The 21,050-nt window shown below is 47.6% G+C and overlaps 7 protein-coding genes across 7 annotated transcripts; 4 read left to right on the top strand and 3 right to left on the bottom strand.

Moving 5' to 3' along the window:
- Positions 1-926: 926 nt before the first annotated feature.
- GL218_01585 (uncharacterized protein) lies at positions 927-2,561 on the top strand (the record flags this gene model as incomplete). Its single annotated transcript, XM_033578059.1, has 1 exon — positions 927-2,561. One exon carries the CDS (start codon positions 927-929, stop codon positions 2,559-2,561), a length of 1,635 nt encoding a protein of 544 aa, XP_033438647.1.
- A 499-nt stretch (positions 2,562-3,060) lies between these two features.
- On the bottom strand, positions 3,061-4,257 carry GL218_01584 (putative mitotic checkpoint protein prcc protein; the record flags this gene model as incomplete). Its single annotated transcript, XM_033578058.1, has 1 exon — positions 3,061-4,257. One exon carries the CDS (start codon positions 4,255-4,257, stop codon positions 3,061-3,063), a length of 1,197 nt encoding a protein of 398 aa, XP_033438646.1.
- A 1,406-nt stretch (positions 4,258-5,663) lies between these two features.
- GL218_01583 (6-hydroxytryprostatin B O-methyltransferase) lies at positions 5,664-7,294 on the top strand (the record flags this gene model as incomplete). Its single annotated transcript, XM_033578057.1, has 4 exons — positions 5,664-5,909; positions 5,971-6,493; positions 6,634-6,683; positions 6,773-7,294. 4 exons carry the CDS (start codon positions 5,664-5,666, stop codon positions 7,292-7,294), a joined length of 1,341 nt encoding a protein of 446 aa, XP_033438649.1.
- A 486-nt stretch (positions 7,295-7,780) lies between these two features.
- Positions 7,781-10,331, top strand: GL218_01582 (Stress-activated map kinase-interacting protein 1; the record flags this gene model as incomplete). The annotated part of the gene is made up of 3 exons (XM_033578056.1): positions 7,781-7,803; positions 7,867-10,150; positions 10,209-10,331. 3 exons carry the CDS (start codon positions 7,781-7,783, stop codon positions 10,329-10,331), a joined length of 2,430 nt encoding a protein of 809 aa, XP_033438648.1.
- A 2,059-nt stretch (positions 10,332-12,390) lies between these two features.
- GL218_01581 (uncharacterized protein) lies at positions 12,391-13,163 on the top strand (the record flags this gene model as incomplete). Its single annotated transcript, XM_033578055.1, has 2 exons — positions 12,391-12,441; positions 12,609-13,163. The coding sequence occupies 2 exons, from the start codon at positions 12,391-12,393 to the stop codon at positions 13,161-13,163; spliced, it is 606 nt and encodes a 201-aa protein (XP_033438651.1).
- Positions 13,164-13,883: 720 nt separating this feature from the next.
- On the bottom strand, positions 13,884-17,811 carry GL218_01580 (Aspartokinase; the record flags this gene model as incomplete). Its single annotated transcript, XM_033578054.1, has 10 exons — positions 13,884-14,213; positions 14,369-14,701; positions 14,769-14,959; positions 15,042-15,140; positions 15,899-16,081; positions 16,153-16,693; positions 16,746-16,969; positions 17,019-17,193; positions 17,264-17,359; positions 17,416-17,811. The coding sequence occupies 10 exons, from the start codon at positions 17,809-17,811 to the stop codon at positions 13,884-13,886; spliced, it is 2,568 nt and encodes an 855-aa protein (XP_033438650.1).
- Positions 17,812-19,371: 1,560 nt separating this feature from the next.
- On the bottom strand, positions 19,372-20,865 carry GL218_01579 (Homoserine O-acetyltransferase; the record flags this gene model as incomplete). The annotated part of the gene is made up of 3 exons (XM_033578053.1): positions 19,372-20,332; positions 20,409-20,793; positions 20,856-20,865. The coding sequence occupies 3 exons, from the start codon at positions 20,863-20,865 to the stop codon at positions 19,372-19,374; spliced, it is 1,356 nt and encodes a 451-aa protein (XP_033439217.1).
- Between the last annotated feature and the right edge of the window lie 185 nt (positions 20,866-21,050).

The raw sequence follows: 21,050 nt of genomic DNA, 5'->3' as shown, positions 1-21,050 counted from the left end.
CTGGTTGGTTAACATTTCAAGGTTTTGATATCTCTAAGATGAGTGGAGGAAATCTTGTCTTTGTGAGCTTTGTTAGCTTTCTGAGCTGCAGGTCCCAGCACACCATCTAATCACTATCACACATAAATTTCACAAACGAACAAACGCACAAACACACGGACCCATGGATCCACGTATGTACATACCTTAATGCATGATAAGTCTAGGGCTACTAGGACTAATAACGTCTAAGTAAACACATCATACTCTCTTCAAAGATAAGAGGGTCTTTGTATACGCCTGACTTATTATATCCAGTGCTGCATCTAAACAGTAGCTGCATGTGACAGCTTAGCTAGGTCTATTAACGAATCACATATCTTTCTCTCTCCTGAAACGAGACATATCAACCGCCAACCTACCACTACCAGCCAAAAGCGGTGGCCAAGGTGAGCCTGACGCTAAGTTTCATGGCCGCCGGATATAGAAATCATGAAGTATAGCAAGGGAGAGACGGGAAAACAAATAATAATAATGACAATACTCCTTGAATCCCCTTCCCCCCACCCCTTTCTTCCAACCCCATGAACACCTCATGGGGTTCGACCTCGTAACAGACCTTCTTTTCTTCTATTGTTTCTCCGTTTCGTCGTTTCATGTTTCGAAGCGCCTTTCTTTTTATATCCACACTTATTCTGTAGCAAGGCCTCTTCTTTCTGGCCTCATCTTCCTGGCCTTACTCATTTCCCATTTTGGATCTCATCTTAAGATCCCTAGGTTAGCGTCGTGATATATTTACCTAGTATATCTAACAGGTCATCCTTCAAGATCCAAGTGCAAGTCATCGCTACCGGACAACAAAGCATCCGAGTCAGCTCTCCTTCTATTATCAGCTTAAAGACATCATCTATGTTGCCTCTTACTGAGGAGTCCTCTCATTGATCATTATGTCACTATCGAAGCAACGCATCTCCTCGCCTTTAGAGGCAGGACCCTCGATTCTCGATGCTTATAACCTACCTTCTCACTTAACAGAAGCACTAGAGTATACGTCGAAGAGACTTGCGAGGAAAGCCTTGCATATTACCCTAGTTGTTGTGCGGAAGGAATATCAACTCCCGAGCGTAATGCCACCATGTCCTACGCCGACTTCGCCTCCACCTACACCGGGGATTATGTCTCCACGGTTTGCTTCGCCTGTCATAGGGCTGAGACAGCTGGTCCGAAGAGGCACAGGAAACTCGACGTCTAGCGTATCATCTACAACATCAGACTCTTTACCTAGCACAGCTGTGTCGTCTCCGTCATCCCCACCTCCACTGACGGAGCCACTTGTTAGCCCTCGTCGTTGGGTTGTGCCCCCAACACCTGGTACACCATTTCCTCGCACGCCGATGACACCCCAAACGCCATCTAGTGTCCTTACAGCCTCCTCAACGACCTCCTTAACACAGGGGCCAAATGAGTTTGGCATTCGGCTAATACACACGAGCTTACTCACTCCTAAGGCCGAGAAGACATTACGGACCACTATTCTTAAAGCGGAACGAAAGTTTCGTATAGGTACGAGCTGGTTACCTCCAGCTGCTACTGCATCCGCATGCGGCCTAAACGAAGATCTTGTTCGCAGAAGTATGCTGCAAAACGAGGTGTTATTCTCGTCTGAAGGCTTAACGTTACTTGGTCTCGACAGACTATATAGTTTTAAATCAGCCCTTGCCGTCTATGCGCGCTTCACATACGGCACTACTACTACTTTACCCTCTCCCATCTCACCCATTACAAAGACATTAGATAGCACACGCCTCGAAGATGCGGTAGATGCATTACGGCGTCTTGTCCTTGCCAATGGTGGACGGCCTATATCAAAATCAGATCTCCTCCGGAGCTACGACTGGCTCGGGGTAAACGCGCGAGCGTTGAAAGACGTAGAGAATATGTATAGGCGAGCATACGGAGGCCCGGACCGAACCGGGGCTTTCGAAATGATTCACGAGGAACGGGAGCGGGAGACAACACCCGTGATAAAACTCGGCGCACCGCCTCCGCCAAAGACACCCCCTAGAACACAGACAACACCTGTGTTGAAACTAAATACGCAACTAGCAACCGCCACAACGACACGGATATTCAAGCCGACGGCCAAACTCGTGCCGCAAGTAGCGACACAAAAAGCCCCTACAGCAATAGATACGAATAAGCGCTCAGCCGACAAACCACCATATAGTACAGGGGATATACAACAGGTAGAAATCAAAATCAACAGCTTTTTCTACGACGACGACGATGACGACGATGATGATGATGACGAAAACAGAGAAGAAAACGGTGGGAAGCAAGACGACTCGGAGGAGGGAGACCGCACGGCCCGTCCAATACCGGGCCTAGCGTTCTGGAACAGCGCCTCGATCGACTCGATGATGATGCTGTCGCCGCGCGAGAGCCAGCAGTCGCAGCGGCTGGGGCCGCTGACGCCGAACGGGTACGAGGACATATCGCCGGTGACGCGCGGGGAGTGGGGGTTTCTGTTTAAGGGGGATGGGTGGCAGCAGGGGAAGACGGCGGCGGTGGAAACTTGTTAGGTATCTAGGTAGCGATCAGATACTATCTACCTACCTACTTGCTGTATACTGTGGACGGAGATTGCATATATCAGGTATACCTTATATATCCCTGTGTTTATATAAACTACGTATGTACGTCGTAATGTAGATAGATATACCCGCCCAACGGTTTGATTCTCGGCGTCTTGTATGATGGTATTAGGATAGGATAGGATAGGCGCTTACTTACTTCACCGGGCATGACGATAAAAAAAATAAGGAAATAACTCATGATATCTCTCTTTTTGGTTATGAACTTTTTGATTTGATGAATGCCTCGGAGGACAACGATTTATGATTTACGCCAATGCTATGCCATGCCGTAGTATCCTACCATTAGTTCAACCAAGCCGCCTTCATTCTCCACTGCCAAACTCCCTATCATGTACGCACAAATAGGTAGGTAGGTAGGTAGGTACCCAGATAGACATAAATGAGTTTTCCCTTTCCTGCCTTAAGAGATATACCATCATCATCATCACCACCCGTACTTGGCGCTCGCTTCCTTCCGATTCCCATGTCCCTTCGCAAAGCTCTCTTCCAACGCGTCGCGCTGGCTCTGGACCTGCGTAACGAGCTGCCGAAGGCTGTGCTTCCCGGGAGCGATGGAGCGCACGGGGTTATACGTGGGTTGTAGCTGACCCGAGGCGCGCAGCGCTTCGTTGTGCGCGTACTCGCGGTCCGTGTCGAAGCGCACCACGCGACTTCCTGACGAGGACGACGGGTCGCCGCCGCGCCCGAATAGCTCGCGTCGCGCTGCGGCGGATAGGTTCATGTCTGCGGCTATGGAGTCGAGGGTGTCGGCGTTGGAGGGGGTGGCTTGGGGTGGTAATGTGTTGTGGGATGCTGCGAATTGCGCGTCGTATGCGGCGAAGTCGTCCGCTGCGGAGGTGGGGGCGCTGAACATGGGTTCGTAGATGCCGGTGCTGGATGTGGTGGTCTCTACTGCTTCTGTCTCCGGGTCGTCGGATATTGAGAAAAGTGATATTTTCTGCCTTTTCGGAGGCGGTTCCGCTTTGTCTTTCTCCTGTGCCTGTGATTCCGCACTTGGCTGAGGAGCTGGCGGTGTAGATGTAGTAGTGGTTTTCTTCGATGCTTTGGCCGCGCTCTTCTTGCCTGGTTTTCGCGATACTGATAATGGCTTAAACATTAATGGCTTGCCGACTAATTTGACCTCGTCTGCTGGCTTCTGTTCCGCGGGTATAGATGGCTGCTTTGTCGTAGATTCTGCATCTTCGCCCCTTTTTGATGTCTCATCTAAACCCCCCTCTTCATTCCCATCCACCTCCCTACTAAAACCAGGGGTAGCACCCGTCTTCAGGTTGATACCTGGCCTTGGCGCCGGTTTCCCGCTATTACTCGACGCCGCAGGCTTTCCTACGTTCTTTGGAGGCGGGAGGAACGAGTTTAAGCCGCTGAACGCGCCTCCTCTACCCGTAGCCCTTGTGCGTTTCGGGGGTGGTTCATTATCTCCATCTGCAGGTTTGCTCTTGTCGCGACTAGATGAGCTCTGCGGGAGGTTGACGAGGATCTTGCCCGGTTTCGCTCGGTCGACTACCTTCTGGAATGGTTTCTTGCCGCTCGCTCCTGGAGCGGCCACCGATTGTGAGGGGGGCGCGGTCTTGGCAACGGGTTCGGAGTCGGATTCGGAATCTGAATAGTCGACGAGCCCCATTTTCACGTAATGAAGTAGGAGTTGGCAAGGTGTGGAATCTGATGATGTAGTTTCAATGTTTAATATCTGAAAGCTTAGGTTAATGTGGCGTCATAAGGCATATGCAATGTGGACTGTGGCTATTTAAGTGGATCGTTTGACATGTGCTTATATAATTAAGATACATGGTACTTATATATATATAGCACCTAGGTCCACTACATGTAAGTCACACAGAGGCTAAGTACCTAAAGTTAGATTTATTCAACTTCATCTCTATTTCAGAGCCTTGGAGGAATTTTCTACTCCTTCTCCCTTTATGGAATAAAATATACATGAATGCATATCTTACCGTTACTTTTGTTAATATTTCTTTTCTTTATTAGTACCAGTTAGTAGTACTAACTGAAGGCTAGAAAATTTTATGAAATACGACGTTATTTTCAGCACTACCGAGTTTCCTGATGAACTAGATCGACTCATCGAACTACTAATTGGAGAATTTTACTTATAGTCTTAGTCGAAAGCTTGGCGAAAATACGAACTTACCCGCAGTATACCTAGGTAGTATTTGAAGAGCCCGGTAATTACAATGGTTGTTTTCCCATTTATAGTCGTAGGAATCTATCCCATATCACATCCAAGGTAAACAATGCTAATGATTTTTTGTAGTACCTCAGTTAGAATACAATACAATTTTTATACTATACGTATAGGCCTTAGTTAATGATGGCATTGTATCCCCTTAACTTCTTAGTTTCAAGGGCAATCGGAGCTAGCTATCTCTTACCACAACAGCAAACATGGAGAGTAAATTCAGCAAACTAGAACTGCATGACCCATCTCAGAGACCTTCCAGATCGATCTTTATAGTCACGTCAGATGTCCACCTAGCTACCTTAGGCAGGTATGTGGGTGAGTAAGTGGAGATGAGCGACATATTATACGTAATTGGAACATCAAATCACTATAAGTGGATGATCTTAACGACACTTCCCGGAATTCACCATTCAAGATCAACAGATTTTTACGTTTGCACGTAATTCTAGTGGCTTGGCTGGAATGGGGGTGCTCCATGTACCTCTCCACGTTCCTACCGGGCCTCTCCTTTGATGAAATTGATGAGATTGATTAGATTGATAAGATTATCATTATCTAATCAATCGGCTCACATGTCACTTATCCTTCGTATGAAAGAGGAAGCTTTCGACCGAATACCAAGACCGAATACCAAGACATCTTTTTTAGTTTACAGCTCCGGCTGCGGACCTCCTATACTCACGAAGGGTCTGGATAATCATGGTTGGGATTTAGTTAATATAAAAACCCACCTAGCTTCCAGGCCCCAGCCATGCTTCTGTTTTTACTAGTCGTCTTCTTTTTGGTGTTCGGGACTGAGAATAGAGCACGGGTGATCAATCCATACAATGGCAGATTCTCAACCAACACTAAACAGCCTTGCGGCAAAGATTACGGAACTCTCGGAGACGTTTACGCGCTACTTAAAGGATAATAATATCCAACAGCCGACCTTTGCGGCCGATAGTCCAACCAGTTACAGTGGCTTGTCGCCCGAAATATTCGTAACTCGTCAATTGTTAGCGGATGCTCTATCAGATCTATGGTATCTCTCACAGGGTCCGAGTGAGAGTATTTATAATTATGTCCATAGCGTGAGAATTCTCATCTTATCATCTAAGTATCTTTAGATCCCCCTTATCCTAACATGTATAGTGCATACCCGATGCTGCAGCACTCAATATCTTGAACCATTTCGACTTCTGGTCGGCCGTCCCCCTCGACGGTACCGCCTCGTACCCTGAAATTGCCCAGCGCGTTTCTCTTCCCGAGGATGTCGTTCGACGGATTCTACGGCATGCTGTGACTCTCCGCATTTTCGAAGAAACGGATCCTGGTAAATCCTCGTCGAATATTCGTCATACTTCTCGGTCGGCAGCATTAGCACGGGATGCGGGATTAAAGGCACTTGTATCCTCAGTCCTAGACGTCGCAAGTGCACCGATGATGATCATGCCTGAAGCATTGAGAAAATATAGCCGTGGAAAGCCGGCTTTAACCCAGGATATGGAGGAAACATCATTTGCCTTACTATATAGCGGAGGGAAACTTGGAAAGCATAAAACTTCTTGGGATCTGCTTGAGAATGATGGCGAAGGGGAGAATAAGGGCTGGCGGCAGAAAGAATTTGTCTCATTCATGGCCTACATAAAAGGGCTCTTCCATCTTGAAGGAGTCTGTAAGTTTGTTATCCATTATTTGTTTTTTATCCGAACCCAAATCCTCTTTGAAACACAAGCCCATAATATTGGAATTGTAACCCAAGCCCCCTTCGGTAGTCAGCGAGTTGGCTAGCATTCACTAATTTCAACATCATAGTGCTCGATGCTTATGATTGGAAAGCCGTAGGAAAGGCATCAGTGGTTGATGTAAGTTCTTACCATTCCTTATTGTATTTATGTATAACTATCACGAAATGTACGATTAGTTAGAAATATAGGTAGCTAACATTGATTAGGTCGGGGGCTCTGCTGGTCATGATGCCTTCGCGCTGGCACAAAAATTTCCTGAACTCACTATTACAGTGCAGGACTTACCGCAAGTGCAGACGGTATTCGAGGCCAATGTTCCTGAAGACTTGAAAGACCGTGTATCGTTCGTAGCACATGACTTCTTCCAACCGCAACCTGTCCAGGCAGACATCTATATAATCAAGCTGATCCTCCACGACTGGCCGGATCACGAGGCAGTCAAGATGTTACGAGCTATGATTCCTGCCTTAAAGCCGGGCGCTCGTTTGGTTCTCATCGAGTATATTGGTAACCAGGGCGAGACCGAAGAACCAGCCTTGGCACGTTCGATCCAAAACATGGGCACGGCTTCCGATCTAAGAATAATGGCACTATTCAATGCAAGAGAGCGTCCTGTTGACGCATGGGCTAAGATTTTCCGCGATGCTGATGAGCGATTTGAGCTGGCTCATGTCAACGCTAATCCTTTGACCTTTATTTCTGTGGTCGAGTTTGTGTGGCGTGGATAAATTAGTTTAATTATCTATAATCCCATGAGTACATAGCGTATATACTATAGGCGTATATATTGATGAGCCTTTCTGAATCGCTCCGAGTATGGGTTTGAAACAAGGTCATAATCTTGGTGATTTATACTTGTAATATGGTAGAATTGTTCGCGTATCACAACCCAAGTTTTTAGAGTTGGTACCTAGGTGCACTAATAGAGTGCACGAGCCATTTTCGCAATACTAATACCAACACCCCTAATACCCCGATAACCCCCCCTGATAACCCCCTGATAACCACCCGATAACACACCTGTAGGAGTTACTCAACTCCTGCTCCTGAACTTATAACAAAGACTTATCGGTTTACAATTGCGCCAGTTGTGTCGCAGACACGCACCTCAAATTTGCTTCATACCAGGTATTTTAAACCTGGCATGATTATCGCCTCACGAGAATGAATACAATTGGTTTCTTCTCGTCAAGTAAGCTGGCCTACTATTCAGGATGTCGTTGATACAAGTTGAAGAGTAGATTATAGCCCCTCCTTATAATATAATAAATGAATATGCTGACATTAAGTCTTCCATTAGTTTGGTATCATACCAATTACGAACAAGTTACCTTAGCGAAGTTGCTGATGGCGTTGGCGAGCGTCTCATTACGATAAACGATAGTTTCCTTAACACTGCTCCTTTTAAAGCCGCTGGCTGGCGATCAAACCCATCACATATTAAGCGAACCCATTCGCCCCCGATACCTACTGCCATTGCATCTGAATACTTCCAGGCGGCCCCGAGATCTACAGGTTTGACGCTCGAGGATGAAGCCGAAGAAGGGGGAATGCTGACTGGTGGCGGGGATACATTAGGACCGGGAAGCGCTCTCAAGCGGCGCAGGGAAAGGCGCCGAGAACAAATGGAGGAAGATGACAGTAGTGACCTGAGCGACGAGAGCGACGACGATACAGACCAGAGGGCTGCACAGCAGATAAGATTTGCAAAAATGCCCCTTCGAAGTCGAGCTGGATCCTCACCTATTCAATCGTCCAATCTGCGTCAAGCCACTAATATGTCATCTCCGCGTGCTACTCCGGTACCTCGGCGAGGATCGCAACCAACTTTGGAGACCGTCAAGGAACGACCGCGGCGGGATACCGTTACCAGTAGCGAGATCTCGTCTGACAACGAGTTTGATGCTTCAGGTTATCACAAAAATAAGGAAGCTGCAAGAACGAGGGCAACGAGATCACACTCTAGAACTACTCTAGAATCCAGTCAAGGTATCAGACATCATGAAAGTGACCTGCTTGCCGAAGAAGATGAGAATTCTGATATGTCGGACACTTCCTCGGCGTTTGTCGAGAGTGTTGACTCAACTTCTATCCTGGATACGGTTGAGAACCCGGCAGTTGGTACCTCTCCCGGCCAACAGGTTGTCGGTAACGTGCCGAAACAACTACTACGGCAGTCTACAATTAGGAAGCCGGCGCCACCAGCGCAGCCACAGGTGCTTCAGGCTCTTCCACCCCCTCGACCCATGAGTACTATTAGGCCTCTAAGCATGGCCCCACCTCGCAGCCTTCTCTCAGATGCCTTCAAGGCGAAAAATACGAAGCCAGCTATGCCTTTTGATGCGTTTGCATCTTTATCAGGCCAAGGAGACCCTGATCCTCTTAGGATACGAATATATGCGCCGTTCTCCGAAGATCCAGAGACACCTTTCGAAGTCCCTATAAGACGCAATATCCAGGAGGCGGACGGAACATTTAGACCAGTGACAGTTGCCGAGTTAATTGGCCTGAGTCTATGGAGGTATCATGCTGAAAAGCTCCAACCTCCAGTTCCTGCCGATAAGCTAAACGTGAATTGGTGGACTTTACGAATGGTCGAAGAAGGTGGCGAGGTTGACGACGATTTCGAGCCGTTGGATCGTAAAAAGCCTGTGAATTCGTTTACTACGGCAAACAATAGAGCAGCGAGATCGCGATCGGCTTCCAAGGCCTACGATGAATTTGCCCTAGTGCAAGCTTCAGAGGCCGGCTTCGCGGATAATCAAGTCCAAACACCACAATACGAACAACAAGATGTAGCAGAGACCGTGAATGACGAAGAGGCGACCCCAAAAAGTACACCTCAGCCACAAGTTTCCCCGCTTGCGGCAGCACACCCGCGGTCGAATCCCATTATTACTACAACCTACCGGGTGGACACGCCCCTAGCTGATAAGCCGCCGCCTCAAGCCTCTGCCCCGGCTACGAGTAGAGGGCAACATAAGCTCCTAAAAGTCCATATTCTATCATCCAATACTGCTCCAGGGCAAATGGTAACCCTTGATGTTACTACGGATATGTATCTTGCTGAGGTTCTTGATCTAGTTTGCCGTAAGAGGCAACTGGATAAGAACACTCACGTGCTCAAACTTCCTGACTCTGGAGCTGTAGTTCTCGTAGACCGTACTGTTTCATCTATCGGCAATGTTGAAGACCTGGAACTTCATCGTCGTCGATTTGCAACAGATGGTCCGCTAACGATTGGTTCCCCTAGCAGTCCTTCTCCTAAGCCGCATGTATGGAACGAGCCGCCCCTAAAGGGAAAAAAGAAACTTATGACGCCACACCCCCTTGCCCAGGAGAATATAATGCAAGACGAAGCCGGCAGTGGTGATGTCAAGTATAAGAAATACACAGTTTGGCGCAAACAGACGATGAGATTTGTTGGTATGAACGAACGAATCCTCGTAATCGATGGCGAGTACGTATACATACAACCATCATCCGGAGGCAAAGCAATACGTGAAGGAGGAAAGACCACAACGGTTCACTTCAGCAACGTGGTCGGATGCAGTGTTTCACGTCGCCATCCGACCAATTTTAAAGTAAGTCAATGCGATTTTCTATTCATACGCATGGTGTAGATGCTAAAACTTGGACTAGCTCCTCGTGTACAAAGCCACAGAAAGCAAGAGGTATGATTTTGAAGCCAGGAGTGCTCAAGAGGCCGCAGAGATTGTACGTGAACTTAAGAAGGGGATTTCTCCCTATAATAGGGACATTTAGGAAATGCCCTAATGGGAAATACCTCGAGTCCGGACATCCAAGTCTACCTAGGTAGCCAGAGCAAGTGGCTCTACCGGTAAGTCTTTAAGTTGAGCTCGTGATGATTCAACAGCATATCTATCTGTTCCGGTATATTGGATAGATGTCTTAACGAGATACCGTCCATTATGCGCCAACTATTTGTAACTCTATTTTAGCCCCGTAGAGCTCTGGCCTATGCTATTCTAAGGAGTCTAAGGATAGATGATCTGTGACGAACTGCTCGTCACACAATACACAGACTTGAAGAACAGCAATGAGATCTTTCATCTTGCTGGGCACATATTTAACCATCAACATATGCTCCTAGATCTTTCTAGCCCTGTAGGAATAGCATGCTTATCTATCAAGCTATATTCTTAGAATACCTAGCCTACTTAGGCAAAGAAATAATGGAATTTGTCCGATGCAGTTTCCCTTGCTCGTACGTCATTATCCTATGCTTTTTCGGAATCCCAGCCGGAATCTGTCCTGATTTTGGTAACAATACCAGTTAAAACTACATAGCGTTAAAAGTTGTATATATAAACGATAATTGTTATTGAGCTAGTGAATTAACACCTTGTATCTGTATATTAGTTTATTATCTAGCGTCTTAGGTTATGAAGTATCCTACAATCTCCTTGGCGGTATGCATCTTTTGCAGCCCCTGACTTAATTCATAGGCGCGTCGGTTTGCCAGCTACCAGTCCATAAAGTCCCTGTTTTAGACATGTTCGTAACAGGTCCACTCTACAAGACCGTGTACCCCCCTAGGGTGAGAATCCAGAGTTTTGGGATAAGGCTATCACTAAATTGTATGCAAAATTCATGCAGTGTTTACCTATATAATATAGAGATTCAGTCACATATCACGACAGGGCTGAAGAAATTCAAGTTGCCTCGTAGTCAGCTCATCTTGTAGGCTGGATATCAGATCTAGGAGCTGGAAATGTATCAAGTTAAGTAAATTTGTACACTGCATCGGCCCGTTTGGTAGGGTTGTGCTTCAAGTTGGACCAGAATAAAATTGAACCAGCGGACGACGAACTACCTAACTGAAATTCATTACTTGTGGTAAGACATCATATTTAAGAAGCAGGGATTTGCTAGTTAGATCGTCGAAATTTGTTACCGGGGAAGGAATTCTTGGGGAACGGTTAACTGCCATTCGATATGTCACAAGTAGATGATAGGTAGCCAGCAATATGAGACGATGGCTTAGTAGACGGTAGTACATGAACAAGTCAAAGTTTGCCAATCAAGCGTGTAACTAGGTGACAGCACTAGAAATCAAGTATATCTACTAGGCGGGTAGCAAACGGATAAATTAGATGAAGCAACACTTGATCTGCGGAAGAGCGGGTGGTGGCAGGAAATATTATTAACAGAACTTCAAGATCAAAAAGACCAAGTAGGAAAAGAAAAAAAGGGGGGAAGATATACATGTAGGTAGTACACACATAAATAATTCTAATAGGTTAGGTCTATATGGATGTATAGGAGGTACACATGCTGATTCAAGATATGGACCTTCCCAAGTTGCAGCAACCATGGACCTAAGTGGGATGAATCGATCTAGATTATCTACATCAGATTCCTTATAAATTAGTTGCATTCGGATGTATTATTCACTAAAATTTAAATATCCACTAGGTTCCTGTTCTGATTTATGTACCTTGGTTGCTTCGTGCCTTCCAAAATCACCGTAGAGACGTAACTGCCAGATATAAACGTACTTCTGCTGTGAATCACCCAACAACCCTTCCTTCCTTCTTTCTACAAAATCACCCACCTTCCCGACACTGATTCGAGGTACGAGGTACTACAAACACGTCAAGCCGTCCCTCTATTTTTTTTTCTCTTCCACCTTTTCTTCTTCGCGTTCATCATCCAAACTATCAACCATTTCCTTACACCTTCAAGGTCCTAGACAAATATTCTTCGTCTATCATCAGGACCTTTAGATCATTCCTACTTCTTACAACTCACCAAGCATCTCCTACGACATTCTTCGAGTACACTAGATCAAGTCGCCAAGATGCAGTTCTCTAAGGTCCTCGTTACCATGGCCATGATCGCCATTGGCATGGTGAGTTAAATTTCACTACTTTTAACTGTTACCTAATTTACCCTTTTCATCTCGTCAACCCAAGCGTTTGACTTGCTATTTACCCTCACTCCCTCCCCTCTGTTGCCTAACTATTTATTGACATGCTCAACCCTTTTTCTGACGGCTAACCTTGTTATCCCTAATAGGCTACAACCAACGTTGAGGTTGTCAAGAAGGAAGAGTCTTCCTGCACCTGCGAGGGTGTCACGGTCACTAAGACGGTCCCCTCTACTGACACTACTGGCGAGGCCTACACTCCCAGCGGTGGTTACCCCGGCTACCCCACGGGCACCCCGTCTACTGTCCTCGTGACTGCTACTCCCTCTTCCTACGTGACCGGCTCTGAGACCAGCACCCCCGTCATCGGCTCTGCTACCGAGACTCTCTCTCTGTCGACCACTGAGTCAACCGAGACCGGAACCATCGAGACTGGAACCGGCAGCACCACTGCTTCTGTCACTGAGACTACCAACACCGCGACCTATGTCACTAGCAGCGGCAGCACCACCGAGACCCATTCCTCTCACACCGCTAGCGTGACCACCAGCGAGTCTCACTCTCACTCGAGCACTCAGCCTACTGCTAGCCCCTCTGAGAGCGCCCCTCCCACCTCGGCTGCTGCTTCTCTGCCCATTGGCACTCTAGGCATGAGCGGTATTCTCGGTGGAGCAATGCTCATCGCGTTGATCAACTACGTCTAAAGGGAGAGAACAGGTTACCTGATAGGAATACTTTCGCAACGGAACAAGGATGTTCTTACGATCTCACGCGTTCGATTCATTTCTGTGGATACACAACCATACTAGTGGTATTGCTTTTGCATGCATGGATGATGACGAAGCAGGATTAATGATCAATGGAGATGTATTCTAGGGCCTATTAAGTTGCATTTGCATACTCTCACCTTTATTACGAACTGGTACTGGCACAGGGGGAAGTTTTTCTGATTTGGCACAAAAGGATTCGCAAGCATTGACTCTGAGAGTTTCTCATAGGACAGAAACATGTTACTCAAGCAATAGCTGCTTAATATTATGACTGGCAACTGAACTTTGTTGATGTGTTTTCCTGTTACATTGCACTTGTGATCATAGCTCTCTAACTAGTGTTGCTTTTGCAAATACGATTTTTTGGCACCATAATTCATACTGGCCCCATTTGATAAGTCTTGCGCAATGTTTTGATGTGAAACTAAAAAATAGCAACATGTATTGCTTCACTAATGATAAGTCTTGGTAGAATATGTCTTGCAGGCTACCACGGCTTCACACCGTAATAAGTATTTATTCTTTTTTGATTTTGATTATTATTCAATAATGTAATTTGTAAGCTTATTTACTAATATATCGTAGCCATCCTCCATAAAAATAAATAGATAAAACCAATTTCCCCCTAAAACATCTCAGCCCCAGCCTACAACCTTACAGTTTTGCCCTCTTCCTCTCCGCAGCGCTATCCATCCTCTTGCCCTCATCGTCCTGCTCCGCGACCGTCAAGTCCGGTAGCACAGCCGGCATGATGCGTCGAGGCTCCGAGCCAGGAACAACAGCATACTTGGAGAAGTCAGTGATCCGTCCGCCTACTTCGCTGCGCAGGAAGTCCTCGTCGAGCTCGAGTTGGCCGTTTACGCTGAGGGCGGGCGCGCGTAGGATGGCGAGCACGGCGTCTGAGAATATGGTTGCGCGGCGTAGATCTCGCGCTTCGGAGGGGTTGGTGCTGGTTGTTTTGACGGTGGCGGCGGATTCGATGGCCTGGAAAGGGGGGAGTGGTGGATAGGTAAGTTAGGTATTCATTCACTAAGTCGCACGGGTACTCGCGTGTAGAGAATATTGTGCTTGGCTAATCTAAGGGGATAGGGGATAGGGGTGAGAGATGGAAGAAAAGATAGAAAAAGAGAAATACGTACAGCAGCCGGCCAAAGACTAGTAATCGCCATCTCCCGCAACCCTTGCCTCTCGAAATCCATCGCGAGCCCCTTCGTCAGCACGCTCATGCCCACTTTGCCCATGGCATACGCCGTCTTCCCCCGGAAAAAGCGGCTGTAGATCGGCGGGCTAACGACGATGATACGTCCGCGCTGGTGCTGCTTAAGGTGCGGTAGGCTGGCTTGGATGGTTCCGTAGAGACCCTCCGGGTTTACGCGCTGCATGAGCTGGAACCGCTTCATGGGCGTGTCGTCGACGGAGGCCCACCATATTGCGCCTGAGTTGTAGACTAGGACGTCGAGGCGGCCGTAGGCCTAGGGGTTGGGTATTAGCTGTTAGTGGACTCGTTGTAAGGTAGCAGATGAATGAAGTGCTACTGACCTCGATAGTCCTATCCACAAGCTTCTGCACGCTGGCAAAGTCCCGTACATCTACCGGTACGGCTGTTGCTTGGCCGCCCGCTTCACGGATCTCCCGTTCGACAGTACTAATAGTAGACTGTGAAGAATTGGGATCCGGCGGGAAGGGCACGACGCTCTGGGCGTCACTTGTTGATTTAGCTGCGACGACGACTAAGATGACATACGCATATATATGATTAGGACCGCGATCGTTTATAGTCTATATCTATCTGGTTTGTATAGATGGGCTTACCAGAATATCCGTTCTTCGCTAGGTCCACGGCGATTTGTCTTCCTATCCCTCTTGAGGCACCGACTACGAGCGCAACGTTTCCTTTGGTGTCTGCCATTACTACCTAGCTAATCAACTTATTTAACGTCTAATAGGTTATTGAATTGGCTATTACATGGAAAAGAGTGAGAGACCCCGTACTACATATTGTTCTAGTTTCTAATGTATAAGTGATCCGAGGTATATAGGTAGGTAGGTAAGTATACTCGAACCGATCAGTAATCGTTCATACTTGACTTATACAAGCATCTAAGGTATGATGAATATAGTGGGTCTATGAGAGCAGCCGAGGTTTGATTTAGTAAGGGGTAGGTAAACCTATGTACCGGATAGCATATTCTTTGCTTAATTCAATATAGTTCGATTTGATATGCAAGCCAAACGGGGTACGTAATAAAACATAATATCGACAAAAGCAAAGAGCCAGATGCAATTAAGGGTTATATACTCAAAGGCTCATAGATATGTTCAAATAGGGGGTATTCCTTTTTTCTCCTTCTCCGTCGTCACTCGTATCCCCGATTCCCCCCAAACAATTCCCCAAACCTCATTTCCAATCAAACGCCTCACAAGCGGTTCCCTTTCTGATCTATACAACCGAGAGCTAGCTGGGACTCACAAAAACTTGTCCACTCCCGGCTTCGTAATGTCTATCATCTAGTGATACATTATGTATGTAGTCCCCACCTCTGTCCTACAGGTGCGGGTGCCTGCTCCGGTGAGCGACTTAATATAACCACGGTCCTACTCGATCGTATTAGCTCCGTACGTAAGGGGCGGCTTGTGCCGGGGACCCGGGAGGATCAAACTCGTCTTACCTGGGATGAACCGGTTTTCTTGTTCCCTATGCGTCGGGATCTTGAGCACCTCGCTATGTATCGCGTTCATCGCTGCGAGGGCGTTGTCTGCGTCCACGACGAGAGATATGTTGACTTTGCTCGCGCCTTGGCTTATTAGGTGGATGCCGATCTGCGCCGAGGCCAACGCCGATAGGATCTCGTCTAAGATGTGTTAGCAATCTTTAATTCCTGCCTAGGTATGCTCTGAAATTAGGGCTTTGTTAATAACTTACTAGACACGCCGACCATGTTGCGCATTTTGTGGCCGACTACCGTCACGATGGACATGTGCGAGGTGATGGCAACTTGACCAAATCGTTCGAGCTCCTCCCTAAGTCTCAATAATGCAGTAGGATTACCTGGGGACTGGACTGCAAGGCTAACATGCCTTTCGCTTGTGGCTACTAGATCTACGGGGATCTTATTCCTCTCGAGACGGTCGAACACCTGTGTCAAAAACCCCTGCGACTTGGTATTCCTGTTGCAGACAACGTTGATAAGGAGTATATCATCCTTAACCGTGACTGCGGTGGGTTTCCTGCGCTCTTGCTGAGCTCCGTGGTAGCCGTTCTCTAGCATAAAGCTCGATAAAGGTGTGATTACTCGGGAAGAGTTCTCTGAGCTATCAGATGATGCGCTGGCCGGACTATTAGGGACTGAACTGTCCATTGATGGATATATGATGGTGCCATTCCCTGAGGGTTTGAACACATTTTTGAGGCGTAACGGTATGCCAGCGTCCCGAATTTGGTCCATTGTTAATGGGTGGATAACCTGTGAGTTGAATTAGCTTACTTTCGTCTCACGTTGGAATAGATAGACTGACCTCGCTTCCATAGTAAGTCAGTTCCGTCGCTTCTTCGGCTGTTACTGTTGATAGGAGCCGTGCTGAGGGCACTTTTCTCGGATCTGCCGTAAATATGCCGTCGACCTCTTTCCAAATCTGCAATTCTTCTGCTCCTACTGCTACCGCACACATAGCCGCGCAGAGGTCCGAGTATCCTCTTCCCACTGTTTGAAGCAACGAGTCCGGCATTATACCAAAAAAGCCTATAATCTTAGTATATGTCTTACAGTCGCAGTATTTAAAGGGTCTTACCTGTTACGATAGGTATTGCGCTTCCACACTCTCGAATTCGTCCGGCTATTTGGCTGGCCAATGCCTGATAGAGCTTGGGGCCGAGCCTTTCGAACGCAGCAACCTGGTCGTGGATAGAGTTGCCAAAAGCGGATGATATGATATTATCTAGAAATACTGCTTTCGCTGGTGTGCCCTAGGTCAAATCCTGTTAGCTTATTGGCTGAATCGGGTTTGATCGGTCTCCTGGCCTGAGAGGAACGTACATTGCTCGTCAGACAAGCCGCGACAATCATACACGAGAGCTTTTCACCAAGGGAGATGACGCGATCTTTCGACCGTGCTGATAACTCTCCAACAATCTAAGTCCGGTAAGTCAGCTTCAGTTATAATGACATTTCTACCCAGCGAAGCTTACCTGGGCGGCAAGTAGAAACCTCTTGAGGGCCTCGCATTCATTTTGAATACCGGAAGCCGTCTCTTCGTAAACTTGTGAATGGATAGCCATTCGTGCCGGAGAGTTCATAAATGCTCTTAGCACACTAAGATGGTTGTCCTTGATCAAGTCTACCAGGTCGACCATCTGTTTCTGAGCATCGAGGCCTTGCTCTGCATATGTTATGCATTGAAGCAGCAAACTTGTCGTCCCGCTAGCTTTGAGGGTTCCGGAGAGGGCAGAGCAGACAACAATGAGATTGTGCTCTGTTCTGTATTGGGGAATAATTTTGCAGCATATCGTATCCAACAGCTTTCCCAAGCTAGTACCACCATACTTCTGGACCAACCAGGACTTAGTTTCCGTCGCAGCCACCATGTTGATGATGATGGTAATGTATTGGTATGGCGCTTATACGATCGTCTCTATGGAATTTGAAGATAGAGAATGGGGATAGGCGAAGAGAGAATGAGGAATTTATGGAAGTGGTTTGTATTGTATTGATCTGATTTGAAGCCATTCACCCTGGCTAACACCCGTTTTTATGCTCTCTTGCTAACTGCCTCTATAGGTGTCAGCACAAAAGCCATACATGGCTCAAATTGGAAGGAGGGGCGGCCGTGAAATGCTAGCGGAGCCAAATTCACAAATTCAAGCCAACCACAGATCCACGGGGTTGCGTTTGTCGGGATGCGTTGCCGGCAATATCGAAAGGAGAGCTATACATAGAATGAAAAATAACGAGACGGGGCGGCATGGGCCGACCACAACTCCACAATCACACGGCGTCGGAATACCAGGGAAAGTAAAATTACCAAGCTAAGGGAAATCAGGATTTTGAATACCCGGAAGGAAACGTCTAATACCAGGTAGGGTTGGCTTCTGGGAAATGCAGTACCATGTACGATGCCTGCTACATACGTACCTACAGATACAACGCATCACCTAGCCGCAAATACTGGGGAAAGGGGGGAGACCATAATGGAGACAACCAGATGCACTCCCAAATCCCGGCCGGCATTTATGATAGGTGTCATGCGTGATAAGTATGCACCGAGCAGATCCTCCTTTCCCAAAGCGGCGCCCCCTTTTCCCCGGACTTTACTCGTTTCGGCCCACGTGATGGGCCCGCGGTGTTTGAACCCCTACGGCTAGTGTTGAACTTCATTATTTCCTGAATCGACCGAGAAACGAAGTTTTGGGATTTCTAATTCTAGAGGGGGGCTTTGTTTGCCTGTTTTCTCCCTCGCTCCCTCGTTATCACACGATGGGAAAAGGGCAGATACTAGGCTATAGTCGTATACGGCCGGGAACCGCCGGAACCATTGCCACCCAGTCTCGTTGTATCCTAGAAGCATACATCACAGCCTCCTCCAGTCGGTCAGTTTCCTTCACGTCTCGTTGCAACGTAGAGTATTCTAAGCACCTTATTTGCCCCGCGGGGATGTCATCATTTGGAATCTACTGTACCATCCGTCTTACTCGCGTCTTTTTCTCGCGGAGCTTACTTTACTCCGTAGTAAGGGAGAGAGGCTCCCGAGGTCTTGACTTAAAAGGATTTCATCCCTTAGTCCGTATTGTGAAATGTTGTACAGAATTTTGCCCCCAAGGCCGCTATTCTACAAGCCACTGGACTTGAAGATATTGTCATGTCATGCTCTTCGTCAGCCGAAGAAAAACTTGGCATTATAGCATGAGAAGTAGGTGAAGCTCTCATAACCGTTCCGTTCCTTAGTAGTATCATCATCATCGAGCCATTTATGCGGTGTTACTAAATCACTAATACAAAAGACATTTTAGCTGTATGTAGTAAGTGCTGGAATAATGACACCTTAACAAGCAGCCAACCCCCGAAAACCCCCCGGAGCCTATAATAAAACACGCTTGATATACAATAACACAGTAAAGACACTGTACACGGCCAATTTCCTAGCCACTCTACCAAGCCTCCACCTCTCCAGTCAAACTGGCACCGCCAGGTTGTGCCGTGTGTTCTCCGGAAAAGCTAGTGTCGTCGTAGGTAGACATGTAAAAATGTGGAAAGTCTCTCTTCAGCTTTCCGAGAATTAGCGTCCCGAGCTGTTCAAATTCAAGTAGGAATCCGTCGTGGCCGTCCGAAGACTTGAGCATCGCAAGTGTAGCATTAGGAAGGCAAGCTGCTAGCCGTTCTTGCTGCTCGGGCAAGAATAGCGCATCTGTCTCGACACTGACTACTAAGGCACCGGACGGTACTACGGACAGCACGGAGAGCAAGACGCTATCACCATCGATGGAAGAATCTTCACCGGCGGGCGCTCTATCTACCGTTACGTCGTGCGCGTCCATTTTGTTGGTGATGTGTAAATAGCAGTTGGCATCGAAACGCTGGATAAACTTTTGCCCCTGATAATGTAGGTACCCCTGAGCGGAAAATGAGGGGTCCCGTCTTGCGGTCCAGCTTTTCCGCTCCGAGCGCTCCTTAGCGGATGTCGGTGCCGCCCCTGTGGCCGTGACAGGAACGTCTGTTCGCGGAAGATCTAGGGGTGGCTCTTGTACGGGCCTCGGCTTCTGCCGCTGTGGTCTGCGGCCGAATCGGGAGTCGAAGCTCATAGATGAACGGTAGGTGAGCATAGCTACCATACGCGCCGCGGCCAAACCTGCCGATGGCTGGCCCTCGGGAATTGGCTCATAGTACCCGTCGTCGAATTTAGGGTCTGAGTAGATGCATTGGCGTTGCGTCTCAGCCCATGAAATGCCCCAGGCGCTGTGATCTGCTGCAGTCGCGATCGGGAGAATACTCTTAACATAGCCAGGGGTGGTGCAAAGTGGCCATTCAAGAGTTGTCATTCCGCCCATCGAACCCCCTATTACAGCTGCTACCGAGCGGACGCCTAGGGCGTCGAGAACGAACTTGTGTGCCCTACCCGCGTAGAAATTGCATTAGCACTCGACAGGAACAATATAGTCATGTCCATGACAATGGGAGTTTAGCTTACCGCACATCGTCGCGGACCGTTGTTTGCGGGAATTCGCTGGCGTATCTCCTTCCCGTCTGAGGGTTGATAGTGAGCGGTGATGCGCTACCATAAGGTGATCCGAGAACATTCGCGCAAAAGATAAAGAAGTGCGCTGGATCAAACGCCTTATCGCGCCCAAGAAGCGGACTCCACCAATCACTGATATCGCTACTACCAGTGAGAGCATGGCAGATCACCAAGACATTGTCTGCGGTGTCGTTGAGTCGACCCCATGTCTTGTAGGCGATCGGACAAGACTCTAATATCTCGCCCGAATCGAGTGTGAGCTCTGATATAACGGCGAACTTCTGCCCCTGAATGAGACCTGCGTAGAAGTTCTGGGGGTTTGGATCATGATCCAAAACTATGATGCGTGAGAATACCTTCTAAGATGGGTAGATGGGTAGATAGAAGAAGTCCACTTACGAGTTGCCATGTTGATGTAAAGTTAGCTTGTAAGTCTAGCAAGATAGATTAAGCAACGAAGACAAGCTGGGCAGCTTTGAGCAATAGAGAGATGATCCTAGCGCCACATCCGTAGATATGTATGGATATAGTAGTACATTGTTCCGCGTACATCCGGTACTATCAAAGTCCCGAATAGCTGGGCAGCAAACTGCA

This window comes from Daldinia childiae, assembly GCF_008694065.1.
Source record: "Daldinia childiae strain JS-1345 chromosome Unknown Scaffold2, whole genome shotgun sequence".
In the NCBI taxonomy this organism is placed as follows: domain Eukaryota; kingdom Fungi; phylum Ascomycota; class Sordariomycetes; order Xylariales; family Hypoxylaceae; genus Daldinia; species Daldinia childiae.
Note: the sequence above shows the minus strand (reverse complement) of the source record. Positions and strands in the feature narration are given on the sequence as shown.